The sequence below is a fragment of the Marmota monax genome, unplaced genomic scaffold, assembly GCF_021218885.2.
Source record: "Marmota monax isolate L192 unplaced genomic scaffold, Marmota_monax_Labrador192_F-V1.1 WCK01_AAM20220418_F8-fsc00110, whole genome shotgun sequence".
Taxonomy (NCBI): domain Eukaryota; kingdom Metazoa; phylum Chordata; class Mammalia; order Rodentia; family Sciuridae; genus Marmota; species Marmota monax.
In genome coordinates, this window is record NW_026694633.1 from 889,901 (window position 1) to 908,823 (window position 18,923).

An 18,923-nucleotide genomic window follows, 5' to 3' on the forward strand; every position below is an offset into this window, starting at 1 on the left:
AAATTTGGGGGTTGTATTTACACGTCATATTTCTTCTCCAATAGATAAGCCACTTTTCCGAAAATTAACATATTTTTGTGATTTACCCCAAACCTCAAGGCAATAACTGTCTTGGTCAGGACTGGACATGTACCCCAAATTATGCCAGATTATTCTGAGCATTTGAAGTTGGAATTTAATGATACTAGTCAATCTCTGTTGATAGGTTGGCTTGTAAATAAGAGAATTTACATAGGTCATATTAAGTCCTATATATGGATGTTATGGTTAAGATATGAGATGACCCCAAAAAACTCATGTATAAGACGATGCAAGAAAGTATAGCAGTGAAATAATTGAGCTATGAGAACTTTAACCTAATCGTTGTATTAACCCACTGATAGGGGTTAACTGTGTGGTAACTGTGAAGAGGTTGGTAATTGGAAGAGCGTCTTTGGGATCTATATTTTGTCTTTGATGAGGGAAGCGCTCTCTCTCTCTCTCTCTCTCTCTCTCTCTCTCTCTCTCTCTCTTTCTCCTAGTGGCCATGTTCTGAGCTGCTTTCCTCCACCACACTCTTCCTCCATGATGTTCTGCCTCACCTTAGGCCCTGAGGAATACAGTCAGCCATCTATGGACTGAGACCACTGAAAGTGTGAGTGCCAAATAAATTTTCCTCCTCTAAAATTGTTCTTGTTAGGTCTTTTGGTCATAGCAGTAAAAAAGTTGACTAAAAAAAAAAAATGAAGAAGCAAAAAAGTTCATGTATAGAGACAAATTAACTTGTCAGTACCCCATAGAGAAGAAAGAATGAAAACCAAATCTTCCAAAATTACAATCTTATAGCCTTCTGAGGACTTAATGTGGGTCCCTCCAGATTCTGGTCCTCCAGAATCTCAGTTGCACTTTCTTCCTTAGTAATCAAATATTCCTGTGTGTTCAGATAAATCATTCTTTCTTCTATAAGCATGAGTTTGTCTCTGTGGTCAGAAAGCCTTGACTAAATATTGCTAGAATTTCTAATTTACCCTGTAAAGATCTCTGTGAATACTGAAAAAATGAAAGGAGATTCACTGTTCTCCTAATGAATGTTCTCTAAAAATAATTTCTATGATTTTTATATGATAGAAATGATTTTTTTCTTCCATTGAAAAAGATTTTTTTTTTAAATCAACATTGATACACGGTGACCTTCCCTATGGCTGTATTCTGCTCTCTCCCATCAATCCTGTAAAAGACTTTGTAGCTATTCTGATTTCTTTTCTGGTTTGAGAGAAAGTCATTGGCACTGTGCTACTGGAAACTGTGCAGATGCCTTTAAGTCTTCGATGTGCTAATGTCATAGCATCACACGCTCCTGGTTGCGCAGTCTCACTTCCACTTCTCTTTTCCTTTATTAGGCATTTTTGTAATTTTTATCTCTCTTATGTCAATGTGCTCTATATAAACAAACATTGTGGTTTTGCAGATTTCTGATCTCAAGATACATTTGTACTTTTAAAATCATTGAGCATGCCAAAGATATATTTGTCATATTAGAAAATAGAACTGACTTTAAATATATTTATACTAATTTATTTTAAAGTCATAATAATAAACCTTTTGCATGTTAACATAAATAACATTTTTTAGAACCCTGTTTCTTTAACATCCTGGTTAGTAGAAGGAAGCTATAGTCTCATTTCTATATCTGCATTTAATCTGTCGCAATATCATACATCTTATGTCTTATCATTCATAAGAGACTGAGGGTTAAATGGGTAAAAACTTAATATTGTTTAGTAGATAGTTTGACATCATAGAGTTTCAGGCATCCACAGGAATTCCAAGCCCAAACTGACACAAGTGCTCCTGTGATATATCTAATCAGATCAGCCTAATGATCAATAAGTAAAAAGTTAAATATTTTAAAACAAATTTTTGTTGTGGCCTTTAACTGAGCTCACCAAATGTATGTATTGGGGGCATCTTTTATCAAAACTTCTGAAAGAAGAATCACATTCCTCCTTTAAAATTGCCGGACTATATTTTGGTGATTTTTAAATTGAATCTGAAATTGCCTCCATATTGATCTGGATAGCATACCAGTTTAAGTTTTCATCACCAAGTAGATAAAATGAAAACAAATCAGTAACTGACTTTGCATAAATGTCTGATTATTCACATTGCTTTTCCCTTTGAACACTCACATATATAATTGAATGAAACTAGTATTTTTCAGGCTTGGTATATTTTTTATCCTGAACTCCATGTATAATAAAATTTAGTCAAAATCAAATTGCCAAAGTCTACAAACCAGAAAAAAAAAAAAAAAGAAAGAATGCATGCAAGGATTTGGAATAGTTGAGAAAGTTCAAATACCTCGAGTTCCACATTATCTTTCTTTAATAATCTCTAGATAATTTAATCAAGAAAAAATTTCCTCTTAAAATCTTCTGAAATGCATCAGGGCAGCGCTCACTTAATCATAGTCTACTTTCTCTTAGATGATTAGTCCCAGGTCAGATCCAATATTTACCGTATCTAAAGCTATCTGCTTGCTCTTTTCTCCATTGTGGACACACTCAAGCCCCAAGGTGACATTAAGGGCAAGGAAAGGCACTAAAGCAAAGCTGCATAGACTTCAAGGAAACAGGGCAAAGGGCACTGGGGTCACGTGTATCTCCTTTTTCCCTGCTGAGTTCTAGTGTTCTGCTGTCTTCTTCCAAGGAGTTGTGACAGTTTAAAGACAAAGTAAGAAAATGTGGATACAAAACTAAATAAATCATTCTTTATATTGAGTGTAACAACCAACAGAAAAAGCAGTTTTGGTGAGGGGTTTCCAAGTTCTCTCAGACAAAAATTTTACTTCCAAATTACACCTTTCTTTCTCATGTTACCATTTTTTTTCTGTACATAGGTGAATTTTATGTCTTTAGTCTTAAAATGATCAAGCTCATCTGAAAATAATTTCACTAGATACTAAAACAAATTCAATTTGCTTTAAAGGAAAACAACAAAACCAAGAATCACAAAATAATATTAACAATAATGTCCAGCACCCTAAAAAATTACTACTTATAAGAAGCAGAAATTGTTATACATAAATAAAAGAAAATCAATCAATAGAAAAACAGACTTCAAAATTATAACGATAGGACTGGGGATGTGGCTCAAAGAGTAACGTGCTCGCCTGGCATGCACAGGGCACTGGGTTCGATCCTCAACACCACAGAAAAATAAAATAAAGATGTTGTGGCCACCAAAAACTAAAAAATAAATATTAAAATATCCCCCCTCTCTCTCTCTCTCTCTCTCTCTCTCTCTCTTTAAAAAAAGTATAATGATAATGGATTTAGACAACAAGGATTAAAATAGTTATAACTATATATTTAAAGACTTAAAGGAAAACCTGAATAAAAGTTAGAAATAAAGGACATTTTAAAATAACATTTCCAAAAAATATAATATTTAAAATGAAAAGTTAGATACAACAGAAAAAAAAATAATAAACCTGAAGATATTACAATAGAAACTATACAAATTCATGCACAGAGAAAAACATTAACAAAGCTACAGTGTCCTGTGGAGGGATGTAATACAATCTACCATAATTGTATCTGAAAACCAGAAGATATAAAGAAATTTTGTGAAATTGTGGCCAAAATATTACAAATTTTATTTTATTTTGAACAGAATATTGGAAAACTTCTATTTTTTAGTTTGGTGAGGTATGGATTTGAATATTGTGGCAGAGACTTGGTGTGTTGCCAAGCTATTACCTATTCTTGCACTTTCTCTTCCAGTTAATTAACCCCAGATTATTTTCAGCCTGGGTCTTGTTTAGCCCCCAAAGCTAGGAATGATAATGTGATTAAGCCCTGCCAAAGTGTCCTTTGGGGGTTTCTGCAACCTGCTGAAGGGAAATATCTTTCTCTTTTCTGCTTCCTTCTTGCTCTGTAGAGCGTGGATTTGATGGCTGTTTCTCCAAAACTACCCAAGACCACAAGGATAAAAATAAGGCCACATGGATAGAGTTGTTGTAAGAGACTGAGTCTACGTTTATTATGGAACCACAAAATCAGTCCTATACTGACAACCTGCAGACTTATTTTACTTATTAAAATGTATCATTTTTTGAGTCATTTTTTGGAGTAATTTGAAACACACCATACTTTATATAGTTATTACTTTGAGGTTCTCATAACAGACAAAAAATACAAATATGTTCCTGCAATTGTCAACTCACATAAAGTTCTGTATTTGCTTTGTTAAAGAAAAAAAAATGGAGGCTACAGATTAGACATACCTCTAGGAAGTTGCTCATATAATTATAACTGAAGTCATTCTGATTTCCTGAAATGGTATCCCTCATCCTAAACAGAAATCATAAGCTTTATGTTCTTATCAGCATGATTCAGGGAAATTAAACCAATCAGCTACAGACAAATCAACATACATGACTCCTTTTTGCCTTGAAAAGAATGTTATTGTATAACAGCAAGGGAAAAGGTCAAAACACTTCCTCCTTTTTGCTTTGTAAACTGAGCTGTAACCACTGTAAGGTGAGCTTTTTGTAACATGGTTTGAAATCCCCAGGATCATGATCTATAATTTTTGTCTCACAATAAGCTTTTAAATTTTTCCTAATTTGACAACTTCAATACAGTGACCCTTCACTGAGCAATTGCCAGGAAGCAGCAAAGTCCTAGGTCCTGTGGGAAAACAAAAGATGAATAAGGACCATATGGTACAGTTTTTAAAAAACACAAATTCATCCTGCACTCCTTCTATTATGAGTACCTCAAACAAAGACCTATCATTAAATGGTTGAAGAGCGTTGATGAGAAGGAGAAACTGAGAGCACCTTAAATGGCCGTTTCAGGAGATGATATATCTGAACTTGGCCTTTAAGCAAAGACCATATACTGTCTATAGAGCTTCTGGGGGAGGAAGAGTAGAAATTCAGTGGGGTAGACGATCGGGATTGAGGGAAAGGGAGGATAGGAAAAGGAAAGACAGTGGAATGAACCTGAGAAATCTTTCCTATGTACATACATGAATATAACACCGTGAATCTCACCATTATGTACATCCACAAGAAATTAATTTTAAAAAATAACTGGGTAAATGGCAGAAAGATCAATAGAGGGAAGAGAGCAAGGGATGGGGAAAGGAGAGGTATAGGGATCTGAACTAGAACATGATATATTCCATGCTTTTGTGATTATGTTAAAACAGATTCTACTGTCATTATAACTAAAAGTAACCAATAAAAAGTGTCAAAAAAAAGGTAAATGTCACTGGGCAAAGAAACACATTCAGCAGAAGCAGAAGGAGCAGCTTAAGCAGTCATCTAACAGATGAGACTGGGACTGTACTTGAAGATCAAGCACAGTGAGAATTGGAAATGGAGGATGAAACTACGGAAGGCTTTGAATATTGACTAAAGGGTCTTGTCTTGCTTTTTTTTCTGTGCAGTAAGGAATCACCATCTTTATTATCATTTTTTAATATTTATTTTTTAGATGTAGACGGACACAACACAATGCCTTTTTTTTTAATGTGGTGCTGAGTCTCGAACCTGGGTCCCTCCCTTGCTAGGTGAGGCTCTACCACTGAGCCACAATCCCAGATAATTAATAAATAATCTTTATTATTTATGTAGCTTTTTCATTTGGATTTTTAAGATTATCTTTTCTTATTGTCCTCTTTCTTCATTGGATTCAGTGGCTTCTTTTCTACTTTATTGATTATTAGATCTTTCTGAGTATACCAGAGAGAGAGAAAAAAAAAATTGAAAAGATCTTAGAAGAAAAAAACGCACTGCTCAAGGTGTGTTTTTCAGACCAATAGCATCAGCATCACCTGTCAACCTGTCAGAAATGCAAGTGCTCAAGTCCAACCCAGACTCACCAGATCTGGGGCTGGGGCATGCCATTTGTGCTGTAACAAGCCCTACAGGTGATTCTGATTCCATCAAATGCAAGAACTACTGGCTCTGTGATGGATAGGTGAGGTTTAAAATCAAAGCTTTAGAGTTTAAATACAATTCTACCATTTGCTAGATATGACCCTTGAACAAATCCCCTTAACCTTTTGGAAAATCAATTTCCTCTTTTTATAATGGATGTGAAAGACATGTGAGGATTATATAAGACACTACATATCACTCAAAATTGTTAAGATCTTTCTAAACATAAGCTATAGTTATTTACGAAAGAGGAAACCTGTGAGAAGTTTTGCTCTGAATACCTTGATGGATATAAGAATATGAATAGTGTGACACAAATCATGACAACTAAATAATTTAAAACCAATGAGTGTGTATAATCCAGAGGAAAATCCGTTTTGGTCTCTGCAGATGCCTGTTGAGAACTTGCTCAGATCAGCTTTTCTTCTGTAATTTTCTGTGAAGCATTGAAGCATATGCTTTTAAATATTATTAGCAATGCCATGTCCTCATGCCTTGCAAGGGGCAATAATTTTTTTATTAATCAAAAATCTGTTTGAGTTAAGTGCCGTGACGCATACATGTAATTCCAGCAACCGGGAGGCTGAAACAGGAGGATTACATGAGCAGAGATCTATTTTTGTGGTATTTGAGAGATTATTTGTGACGAGTTAGTGTTAACTTGGTACCTCTAACAGGTGTATAACACAAAGTATGTGGTATAATTTGAAGCTGGACAGCAAAAACAATACTACCAACCTAACACAAACTATAGCAGGTTGAAAGAAAGGAAAGCTTATTAAACTGGAAATATTAAAAAAAAATGGTTGCCAATAATAACTTGGAAAGCAGACTACGTAAATACTGGCCCAGTATCTACCCAAAGACTACCCAATGCAGGAATTCCTGGCTGATTTGAGGTCAGGCTGCAGAGGATCTCTGTGGCACACATTCATAGAAGAACTGGGGCTAACAGAAGATCTGTCATCTTCTAGACGTGAATTAGAGAGTCACGTTGGCATCAGAATGGCTGGATAAGAGAGCAAGTGGAGAGCTATGGTTGTTTCTTCACCATTTGAGCTCACAAGGGATGAACTGGCCTGCCTTCACATTCTGCTGATGAGAACCAGTTACTAAGCTCCACTTGGAAAAATGCAAGCATGGATGAAGCGAAGTCCCTGGCTAGGCTGACACTGCCCAGCACAGGCCTACATTGTGAATCCATGGTCAAAAACCTTTACGAGACAGAGGTCTCTACCACAATAGTGAAAATGTTCCTACAAGCATTGGTTTTAAAAATTAAATCTCAAACCCATAGACAACTATAGATAATGCATTGGACCAAGATCCTAGTGAGAGGCACATTCTAGAATTTATATTGTTTTGTGGGAAAATTCTGCTTATGTACAGTAGTGGCTCAAAAGACATCATTTCAAAGATGCCTCTTTACTGTGAAGTCAAAAGATTTACAACGATGGGCATCTGGAATAAAGACTTTACATAGTATTTGTCTAACCTTTCATTGTATAGGTGAGAACACTGAAGCACCCAGAGAACTGCGGTAACAAGCCCAGAAGTATAATGTTAGACAGTAAAAAGTATCTCCTCTTTCAATTCCTTTATATTACGCCATCAGGGTGGTCACCTCAGGCATCAAAAGAAGAAAGAAACTAGATATTTTACCTCTTCAATATCCGGCTTCAGATTCACACATTATCACATAAGAAACCAGGGAAGAAAAGAGGGAGAGAGATGTGATGGAAAAATTGCTCCTAGCAAGCAAACAGATTAAAGAACACCCACCTCTCCACCATCTGTATGGAGCCCATCTCAGGGTCCCTCAGAGAATGAATTCAAGTGGTTGGAGGCCATATTGTGAGGAAATGTCTGATTTTCAAGGGTCCAAAGCACTGAATTCTAGTGAAACCTGCCTAAAGTTTTCTCTGTATCTTTCAAGGTTTCTAGCTCTTTATTATTCAATTCAGGAGAATTTCATATACCTCTCCCAAAAGAAGAAATTGTTTCTTATCTCAGGCCTTAGAGCTCCTGATTCTCACTGCCTCTAAAATATGTCATACAGCAGACTCCTCTAAAAATGTCATGAATTATAAATATATGATGTCAAATATATTCAATTCCAAAGTTTCCATTGGAATTCTACTCCCCGAATGATCATTTTGCCTCAGGAAGAAAGATATATATGAGATATATGTATATGAATTTTTCAACATTTTATCCCATATAGATAATATATCCTAAAAATTGTGCAAAGATTTTTTTTGCCAAGAAAATTATTTCATACTTATTTTCTTTCATTGAATGATATATGTTTTTTTTTTTTTTTTTTTTTGTGTGTGTGTGTGTGTTTGGTACCAGGGATTTAAACCCAGAGCACTTGACCACTGAACCACATCCCAGCCCTTCTTAATTTGTGTTTTGAGATAGTGTCTCACTAAATTGCTTAGAGTCTTGCTAAATTGTTGAGGCTGGCCTCTAATTTGCATCTTCCTGCCTCAGTCTTCTGAGTTGCTGGGATTATGGGCATGTACCACTATGCCCAGCATTAGCTATATGCTTTATAAATATATTCCAGGCATTTTAACCTCATGATATGGAAATATAATGTTAGTTGCAACTGGAGGTGAAAATTAATGGTGTTAATTTGGGAAGTGCTTGGGCAACTGTTTCTAGAGATTTTTACCTTGATCCTACACCAGAAAACTACTCTTTCTTCCATAAAAACTTAAACTCTCATTTTTTTTTCAGCTAAATAACAGACCACATGAAGACTGTGAAATCATAGAATAAAATAATCAAAAGTTTCATATAATTCAGTCAGAATCAATAGTTGGAAATTTGAATCAGACATTTAGCAAACCTTACTAAATAAAAGCAAATATGTTAGGAATACATTGTAAGAACATGCTCTTAAATGGAAACATAGGCATCACCTAATTGTGTCATCTCAATTATTAAAACTGCTTTTATTTTCCTATCTTGCTTTATTAATGTCATCATTTATCAGGATTTTGAATTAACTTGTTTTTGTGTTTCTTCACTGGCTTATCACCAACATGATGTTAGCTCCGTGAGAGCACAGATCTTGTAAGTTATATTCACTAGCATATCTCCAGTATCTAGAACACTGCCTTGGAACCTCCTGTAAGCTCAATTAATGTCCTCACTACTATGTTAATAATATTTGTGAATGAATGAAGCCTCAGAGCAGACCAATGATACATGGAAGAGGAACTCAGGCAATCCAAGGAAACAGGAACCTGTACCACACTGAATAAAATCACTCTCGTCTTAACTCATTCTCTTCTTCTGAATCAACAAAGTGTATTTTTAAACCAGTTCCTTCATAAGGAAGAGCTAGATATTTATGCCACAAATGTCTAGTGTAGCATTATCATACAGATTAGTCTTTACTATGTTGTATGTCAGTTATCTTGAGTTGACAGTAGAGGAATGGACATTATTTTTAATTGTGTTATGGATTTAAGCAATCACAATCTTAAAGTTGTCTTCATACTATCTTACAGTATTATTCTAGGCTTTGATGTATGTGATACCTAGACTTTGAAGACTACACTTAAATAGAAGGAGAAATGTAGCAGAGTGTGCCACCCCAAAATATGCCACTCTGGCATGAGTATTATTTTGAACTAAAGGCAATTGAGAATAAGTAGGTAAAATACAACCTGTCTGCCCTCCCTAAATTTGCCTAAAAGCAGGACACAAATTTACAAAAGTGTTCCCATTCTCCTATCAGGAATGACAAAAGTTGATCATTGAAGACAACTGCAGATACTTATCAGACTGGGGATATTACCACAGACATCTATTTAAAAAAAACTGTACTAACTAGGCTTTATCTATGATATATTTGCCTTCCCACAATTTTCCACCCCTACAAAGCAAAGGTCCTTTTCTTTTGTCTTGTCAATTCCAAAAGATGGTATTGTTCTTTATGGAAGATGCTGTGTAAGCCTCATCTTTGAGGTTTTTCAATTTTTTCTCCTGGGTGTCTTTCACATAAGTATGAAATATAAATGTTAAAAACTTCTGTTTTTCTATTGTTAATCTCTCATTGGCTACAGAAGGTCCCAACTAAGAACTATGAAGAGTAAAGGAAAAATTATTTTCTTCCTTCCCTACAGTGGGTCTTCTAGATCAAATGGACTCGAGTTCAAATCTACCCACCGTATTTCTGTAATTTATTTTGTGTCCTTGACTGATTTATATAATTTATTTGAGTCTCAGTTTCTTTATCTGAAAGAAAGGTAAATTGTTTCATAGAATTTAGGGCATATTTAGCATAATGTCCATAAAGTACCAGATACATAATGAGGGCTCAATAAGAGGTAGAAATTATCAGTAAGGTCCCTGCCCAAAATTGCCATTACAAACAAAATACATTTTACACTGTTAGCAAGAAAATGGGGGAAAAAAAACACTATGAAGCAAGTCACATGAAGTCATATGGTAATGTAGTATTATTTTTGATGTGCAGATAAGATATTTCAAGGTATTCAGAGGAAAGGTTCTGCTTTTAATCTTTATATAGTACATGCTTGGCTCTAACACTTCCTTAGCTTGGTATTATAGGATGGTGGAAGGTTACCCTCCTGAATCACGCTAATTTGGCTGCCACTTTTGCCTAAGCAACTAGAAAAGCTCTATAAAAGTTCTTAGCATTTCCACTTTCTGTACATGTTTAAAGCATAAATCAGCAGGAAAAAAATGATATGTTCCAAGCAGTATCGAAGCAAGGCTGACATTAAATGCCACACCTGGAAGAACAAGTGAAGATTAAAAGTACCCAAAGTTTGTCGACTCTCATAGATACTGAGCCTTAGTGTCCTAAGCTGCATCTCAGGCATACACCATGCCCAGGCTTCCTTGATTTTTACCTCCCCTTGGGCTGGATAATGTTTGGGGATGTGATAGACCAGTCTTCTAGGAATGTGGGGAATTTGGTATCCAACACAGGACTTTGATATTTAAGTGATTTTAGGATTGTTCTAGCATTAACAGTTATCTTTTATGTAAGCTCTCTGCTTTTGATTCATATAGGTTTTATAAAACCTTCGGAAAAAAAAGAAACAAACACGTATCTGAGTTCACTTATTCATTAATACAGGGCTATACTAATATAGGTTAATACAGGCATAGCTTTAAACAGAAAAATGATACCAAGAAGATATTTTCAAATTGATGATATTTTGCAAATCAACTCTTTTCCAGGAACACTCTTGTATTCTGAGGCTGTGCTTCTCATTTACAATGAATCTAAGTCTCTTCTCTTCACGTTTTGGGTGTCAGGATTTGTCACCCTTCCCATAAACAAAATTGATTCTAGGAAAAGAAAAAAAAATACATACACACACACACACTTTAGGTATTTCTGAAGAAAAATATTTTTTAATATTTTAAGAATCATTTAGTCTTTTTCTCTATAGGCAATGTCTAATAACGGAACCCTCTTCTTTGTCTAAAATACATAACTAGATCATTATTAATCATTTTCTGGTAATTTATGAAGAAAATTAACTTCCACCACATCTCATCATGGAAATGGCATTAGCACTGGTTTTCATGTAGGAAAGCAAAAATAAAGTGAGAGAGAAGTGCTCTTCTAAATATAGAGATCCAGTCAGGCAAACATAGCATAATAAAATGGTGATGAGCACAGTGGAGTTTCAAATCGCAGGCATCAGCAGTCATCTCTCATGCACGTAATGTAAGCCTCAGGGTTAAAAGTGCATCTCACCAGTTCTCCCCCTTCAGCTCTGAATCAAAGCTTATTTTCCTGCTAAAGACAATATTTTCATATCGCAACTACTTTCAAACCCTCACAAAGATGATATAGTATAGAGCATAAATGCAAACACCTGTTTCCAGACATTCTGTGTTTGCAAGTGAAAAGGAACAAAAAAGTAGAGGGCAAAGTAGAAATAAATGATGTATCAAATCTATTCACCTTTTTTTAAAAAAAATGGGGAAAGGAAAGTGGCTAGAGGTCAATGTCAAATAAATTCCTTAAAGTCGGATGTAATAAAGATTAATTTCAAGAAAGATAAAATAGATTTTGTATCCTTTGAAAGCTAATTAAAATGATATATTCAAATGTATTTGACATTATAGTGGGAGAGCCCTATTTAATTAACTCTTCCCTGTTCGGTCAAAAGACACACTTGTAGAAGGGCCAATAATGTGGAAATAGACATAAAATATCCAAGGTATTATTTTTCTTTTTATAAATAATTATACTCAATCATGCCTTGACTCAAAATCTTAAAATTATTCTGGGAAAAAGAAAGTAAATACCCCTATTTTTCAGAGAGATAAAGATACACATACCCTTTTCCCAGGGTGAATGATACATTTAGTCACACTAGGAACCAGCAGTAACTCTGGTATCTTCATTATGCTTTGGCATGAAGTGCTTTTCAGAATTGTTTGGGAATTCTTTAAAGTCACTTTCACAGACACTGATCGTATAATTGAAGCCATAGTTTAAAAATTTAGACATTCAGAAGTGCAGGGCATTGCACACAGCCATTTGTCCCAGCCTTCTCAATCCATTTCTTTCACCAATGAGACCACATTTTGAATCAAATCTTCACACAGTCACCAATCCAGTCATCACTAAATTGGAGAGATTACTGAAATGTCTCCTGACATAATAGCAATGGACTTGGGAGGTAGGGCAAAGCAGAAACCACTATCTTTTTCTTCTTTTCCTCTCCATGCCTCCTTTTAAAATAGGAAGCATTTAAAACATTTTAATCAACATATTTATGCCGCAGCTGTGTCAAATATGGGCACTTTTTATCTCATAATATTAAAATCCATAGCATAACCAAAGTTAATGAACAGAATAAAAAATTACATATCCTACAGTCCATTCTCCCTTTGACCAAAGGCCTGAAAGAGTTCTCAATGCAATAATTTTTATTATGTATGAAGTTCTATTTCAAAATCACAATTCACTGCTTTCTCAGAAATGGCACATTTCATGTAACATCTTTCACAATTTTCTCAAAGTCTATAAAGCAAACCTACTTCCATAGCCTAGAAAAAGAAAAAAAAAAAAGTTCTTCATTTTCCTGGAAGTTTAACTTAGAGCTTTACATAAATATACTGCAATGTATAACATGCCTGATAGGAAACTCCAAATAATATATAGAGTTTGCACAAGAGGGCTGTTCGGCCAAAAGAAAAATTTAAATCTAGATAAAAATTGGTTGCACTAAGCCTCCTAAAGTCATTTATCCTCGCGCTTCAGAAAGAGTCAACTGAATGCATTTTATGTAAAGCCTGAAGCCCTTTAATAGTCCATTGTAGTGATGCTAAATCACCATCTTCGTTAATCTCACTGGTTTCTTGAGTTCATTTGTGAGAAAAAATAGATAAGTCACTAAGTGTATATTATTTTAAGATAATAGCCTATTCTACATTTTGTATAACAATTTATAACTCTTAATACATGCATGGCCATTCGTTTTAAATAATACTTTAAAGGAGTAACTCTAGAAACTCTCATTACAATAAAGATCATAAAACAGTGGAAAATGTCATTAAGGTTTGATAGTTAAACATTATCACAAATAAATAAATTAGTGGATTATTTTGGGTTTTGGGCTTTCAGTGCTGTTTTACTAAAAGCTATTACATAGCCTTAGAATATAATAAGTCATCAACTTGGAAAATAGAGTCAAACATAATTATTCTAAATGTCACTATTTACGTGCTTTAATGCAGCTTCATTTCTTTCTCTTCTTTATACTCAATAATTACATAGTAAGTGTAAGAAATTAGACTTATCCAAAGGTTAAAGATAGATAGATCAAATGACATACTCAGAATGTATTTGAACACTGACATCCACCGCTGGAATCGGAGTTGTATTAATACAATCTCAGCAATTCTCTGGCTGTTCCATTATCTCTGAGATAAAACTTTCAAAAGGATCAGTCAGCACTAGTTTCATTGAGTTAGAAAGAGATATTAATATATCCCTGAGTGGACCAGTATCACTGACTCTATTTAGTCTAATAGATTCAGATTCTGAGATTAACTATGTCTCTTTTGCTTGTAAACCAGTTTATAGAGAGAAACTTTTTCAATTTTCCTTCCTTCATTCATTCAGTCATTCACTTATTTAAATTTATTGATTCATTTGTTATGAAAATTTAGTATGTGTCAGGCATAGTATGACAGTCTTCACATATTTTTTTCTGTTTGTTGTTTGTTTGTTTTTCTGGTGTTGGAGAGCAAACGCACAGGCTTTTGCATGACAGACAAGCCCTCTACCCCTGAGCTACATTCCCAGCCCCTCAAGTGTCTCTATATTTAATCCCATGAGTGCTGATATTATGTTCAGATTGATAATAAAGAAAATGTAGCTTAGAAAGTATAAACAACATATCTAACCACTGCTAGTTAATTGAGGTGGAATTTTTGACATCCAAGTAAGTCCATGTTCTCAACTTCTAGGGACACTGATGTTTTTCTGCAAGGCATTTTGCCAAACACTGAGCTGATTAAAATATAATTTCTGCTCTCCTGGGGTTTATGACTCTCACATGGCTATCATGACTGCTGTGGAGTCCTATATACATGCCTAGAGACCATTTTCCCACTGCACTCACATTCTTGGCCTTTCTCTTTCATAAAAGCAAGGGCCAAAACCTCTTTAGGTAATCTGGATTTCCATATGTCAACAGTATGCCAAATGCCAATCTACTCCACTACAGAATCTTTTGTGTTCTTTGTATGTAACCAACTCATCTTTCACCAATTGCCCAGATTGATCGAATATAAAATTATATTCAACCCCTCACTTATTCTCTCAACTCCACAACTATCTATTTCCATTCCATTGTGATATCATAGAAAGAGAGCTAACCTCAGTTCCTACTCTGCCATTTTCTAGTTACATGATCTTAGGCAAAACATACCTTTCTCTGAGCCTGTATGTCATTATTAGTCAATTATCTTACCTGCTGGCATGGCGTCAACTTTGGAGATAGGAATATAAACTGGCTACATTCCATTTTAGCCATAAAATTACTAGGGTGGAAGCCATGATTACCATTACCCTATTTTAGGCCCTCATCCTCCCTAAAAACACAATGCCTGGTACCTAATATATACCTAACAGCATCTATTGAAAGAACAAATAATTTCAGATATGTAGACACCAATTGGCAGCTTAACTTAGGCAGTACCGCAAAGAATTTTCCAGAAACATACCTGTTGGGTTATTCTTCATAATGAACAGAAATGGGTGATTTGCTATAAATTGATTTGGAGTCAGACTCATGATCACGGGGGTATGTATGCCTACAAAATAGAGACAGCAGTTATTTAGATATTCACTTTTAAAAGCTCAGGAAAGAAAATAAATCCAAAACACTTTTCATAGACAAGAAAGGTCATTTTGGTTAAGGAGTTAACATGTGGAAAAAATAACCATTTTCTAAATGCTGGGAAATCTGCAATAAATTTAAAAACTGAAGTGCAGAAGAATAAATATTAGATCATTCATCAAATAATCCTAGCTTCACATTTATGTTCAGTGAAGAAGAAAGTCAGATACTAGATTCAATTTGGTGGAAGCAGTTAGAAAATGTCATCTTTTAAACAGTAATTTTCTGCTCACTTTTTATTTACATTATATGATTTATTCTTACAATGTTTTCAATTTTTAATTTTGATCCAGATATGTTTGCACTTCGTTTTTATACTACAAGCTTGTGGTAATCACATCTGAGTTCAAATTTGTTTTGTGCTTACTCTTTCAAAATTATTCCATGAGCTCAGAGCTTTTAGGATTCATGTAGTGAATGTACATGAGATTTTTGTTACAATATTAGAAACAGAGATTTGCTACCTTAAAAATTATTTACAATGATAATTGTATCATGTTGATCCATTATGGCATTTGTCAATATTTTGGATGGGAAAAATTAAATGGTTGGATGGCTTTTCTTGCAGATTAAATATGTCGACACTTAATCAGTTACTTTCTTTACCAATAATGCAAGGGTTTTGTATAATTTTTTTTCAGACCCAAAGGAAAACAAAATTAGCATGTATAACCAGAATCAGAAAACAAATCAAATATAACATTACTAATATAACAACAAGGGCATTCTTCTATCTGGAACATCAGGGCTGTACTGCCTAAATTACCAGTGAATATAGGCTTTTGTTTGAATTAGTGAGAAGAATCAGAAAAGTCAAGTCAGTTTGACTCCCATTCTCATTTACAATGAATGTCTGGACTTTGCTTCCTGAGCAGCCTGTAAGCAAGACTTCTTCCAAAGTCAGGAAACTCAGGCCAACTATGCTGAGGTGTAATTCAACAGGATCACTGTGGGCTCTTATTGTCTTCCCTTAATGCTGGCTGCATCCTCCTAAAGAGAAGCAGTGGAAACTAGGAGAAATAGCTCTGAATTTGAAGCCAAAAATCATGATTTTAGTTCAAACTCTGTTGTTCATCAACGGCATGACCCAAGGCAAATCACTTCACATTGCTGGACCTTTGTCTTCACCAATATAATGAGAGGATCCAACAATGACCTAGAAGAACTTTTCCAGATCTATGTAAAAGCAGTTGGAGAATTTTTTTACATGAGCCAGCAACCTCATCCAAATGCATTCTTCTGATCTCTCGAAGGATTGATATAGCTCATCCCCTACAATCTCAGTTTCTTGAGCACAGCAATGCAAAGCCTTTAGGAGATGACAAAATGATAGCAAGAGTGCAGTGTGTCCCACCCAGATGTCAAAATCCATTGGCCCTAAGCAGCATTACAATTTAATCAAGAAATTACTAAGTGGATATAATTTTTTTTCAGTACTGGGAGTTGAATGAGCCCAGGGGTACTCTGCTACTGAGCTACATCCCCCAGCCCTTTTAATTTTTATTTTGAGACAGGTCTGACTAAATTGCCAAGGCTGGCCTTGAATTTGCTATCCTCCTCTCTCAGTGTCCATAGTGGCTAAGATTAAAGTGTGCACCAAAATGCCCAGTTCCTTTCCCATTTTTAATTGACTTTAAGAGTTTTTCCCATTTTTTTCAAGTATTATATTCAGTATAAATATTATTCAAAATATCATTTGTTCAAGGAAGTGAAATATAGAGGAATAATTCTTAACCTGGAATGTACACAGAACTACCTGGTGAGTTTGGAAAACTCAGATTCTGATTCAGTAGGTCTGGAGTTAAACCTAAGACTCTGCCTTTCTAACAATGGCTCCTGTGTGATGCCATTGCTCTTATTCTATGCACTGCATCTGTAGCAGTAAAGGCAGACACAAGCCACAAGGAGAAAGAACTAGTTCTCAACCTTGATGCACAATGGAATCACTTAGGGAAACAAGAAAATATTAGAGGCTGGATCTTACCTACAGACATACTGATTCAATTATTTTGAAGTGTAGTCTGGGCATAGGATTTATTTTTTTACAGTTCCCAGATGATTCTAATATTCAGCTAAGTTTGAGAGTCCCTGCCATGAATATAATAACAACAATCAAATTAGAAAAAAAAATGAAGACAAACTTTGTGTAATAAAAGAATGAAATTAAACACAAGCACTTAAAACTGAGCACTCTTAAATAATAATGACTTTGTATATGAGCCCTAAGGTTTTCTCCATCAGTCGTATCTGCTAATTGGCAGGTAATATAATTTGCAAATGAACAAATATCAGTAGATGAGCCTCAAGTCCTAATCAGATCCCTTCCCTTTTGCATAATGCTGTTACTGAACAGATGTATGAACAACTTATGAAAGAATTGTCCTTTTTTGTTCCCTGCAGTATGATACAAAGAAAAGAGACATCAGAGCACCACCAAATGACCAGCATCCTTCATCCCAGTTTGCTGAGAGACCATTTGTCCTACCAGTTGATGTTGCAGCCTCACTGCCATCTTCATTTATCTCAAAGAAAACTTTCTGCATGACATGAGAAACATACAGCTCAGATGAATCTGATGAAAAACATTAAATATTTAAAGATTAAAATCAAGAGTCATTACCTATTAAGTCCCAGATTAATTTTATTTCAAATGAACAAAGAACAGAAATCAAACATAATGAATTCCTCTTTATTCAGTCAATTTTCTAGAGATAAAAATGGTTTGAGTTTAGCTCTTATAGGCATGACACAGATGGAGTTTAGGTTTCTCCCTGATATATGAGGTAAAGATTGAAGAATGTAAACATCAAACCAGGTATCCCACCAAGTGGAATATTTGAATGGACAAAGGGTTTTGCCCTCTTAACCAGGATCTATAGACAGAGTGAAAGAGGTTTTCCAGATTTTAATTGAAGCCCACCTTATGTATTCAACTTCAAAGCCACCTTGCCTTTTAAATTCCATATTCAGTTTTGATCTGAGTTTAAAACAAAATTTACTTTCCTTCAAGACAGTGAGGCTATGAAACTCTGAAGAGCTTTTGTGTCATCTGCTACAAAATCACTTCAGAGCTGTGCTTTAAAGCCTGTTAAAATTTTCAGTGCAAGAGAGGGTCTTACATTATTTTATTCTGGTATGGATTTGAACCGAGAGGTAATGTCCCTCTTCTCCCCTTGGTGGAACTCATTCATGTATGTGTGATGCATATCTGGCATAAGAATCTGAAATAATAGTCTCTTTGAGACATGGGAAGAGGGGAAGCCATGAGATTATAAGGCATGTCAAGTCTGCTTTGAAAACTAGGTAGATCCCACAGTGTTCCTCAGAGGGTCAAGGGACACATGCTCTAGAAAACCCTCTGGCACATGAGTAGCTTGCAATAAATACCACTCAAATAAGTTAATCAAAGGATGTGAATATGCCTAGTGTTAGAGACCTGTAACATGGAGGAAAGAGGGCATCCACAACGTCAGGGTGGATCAACTGAAACATAGGAGAATGGATTCCCAAGGTCAAAAAACTAAACAGCTTCTTCCAGTATCACCTGGAATAAGACAGGAATCATAAATAAA

General features: G+C 35.1%; 1 protein-coding gene across 2 annotated transcripts in view; it reads right to left on the bottom strand.

The window, feature by feature from the left end:
• Positions 1–11,032: 11,032 nt before the first annotated feature.
• Positions 11,033–18,923, bottom strand: part of Serpini2 (serpin family I member 2) — a 30,176-nt gene continuing 22,285 nt past the window's right edge. For both annotated transcript variants that reach the window (XM_046422974.2, XM_058572246.1), the window contains exons 8-10: positions 17,837–17,923; positions 15,176–15,265; positions 11,033–11,272 (exon numbers count right to left, since the gene is read on the bottom strand). In XM_046422974.2, coding sequence (XP_046278930.1) covers positions 11,196–11,272; positions 15,176–15,265; positions 17,837–17,923 — 254 coding nt within the window. In that variant the 3' untranslated portion in view covers positions 11,033–11,195. The remainder of the gene's footprint in view (positions 11,273–15,175; positions 15,266–17,836; positions 17,924–18,923) is intronic.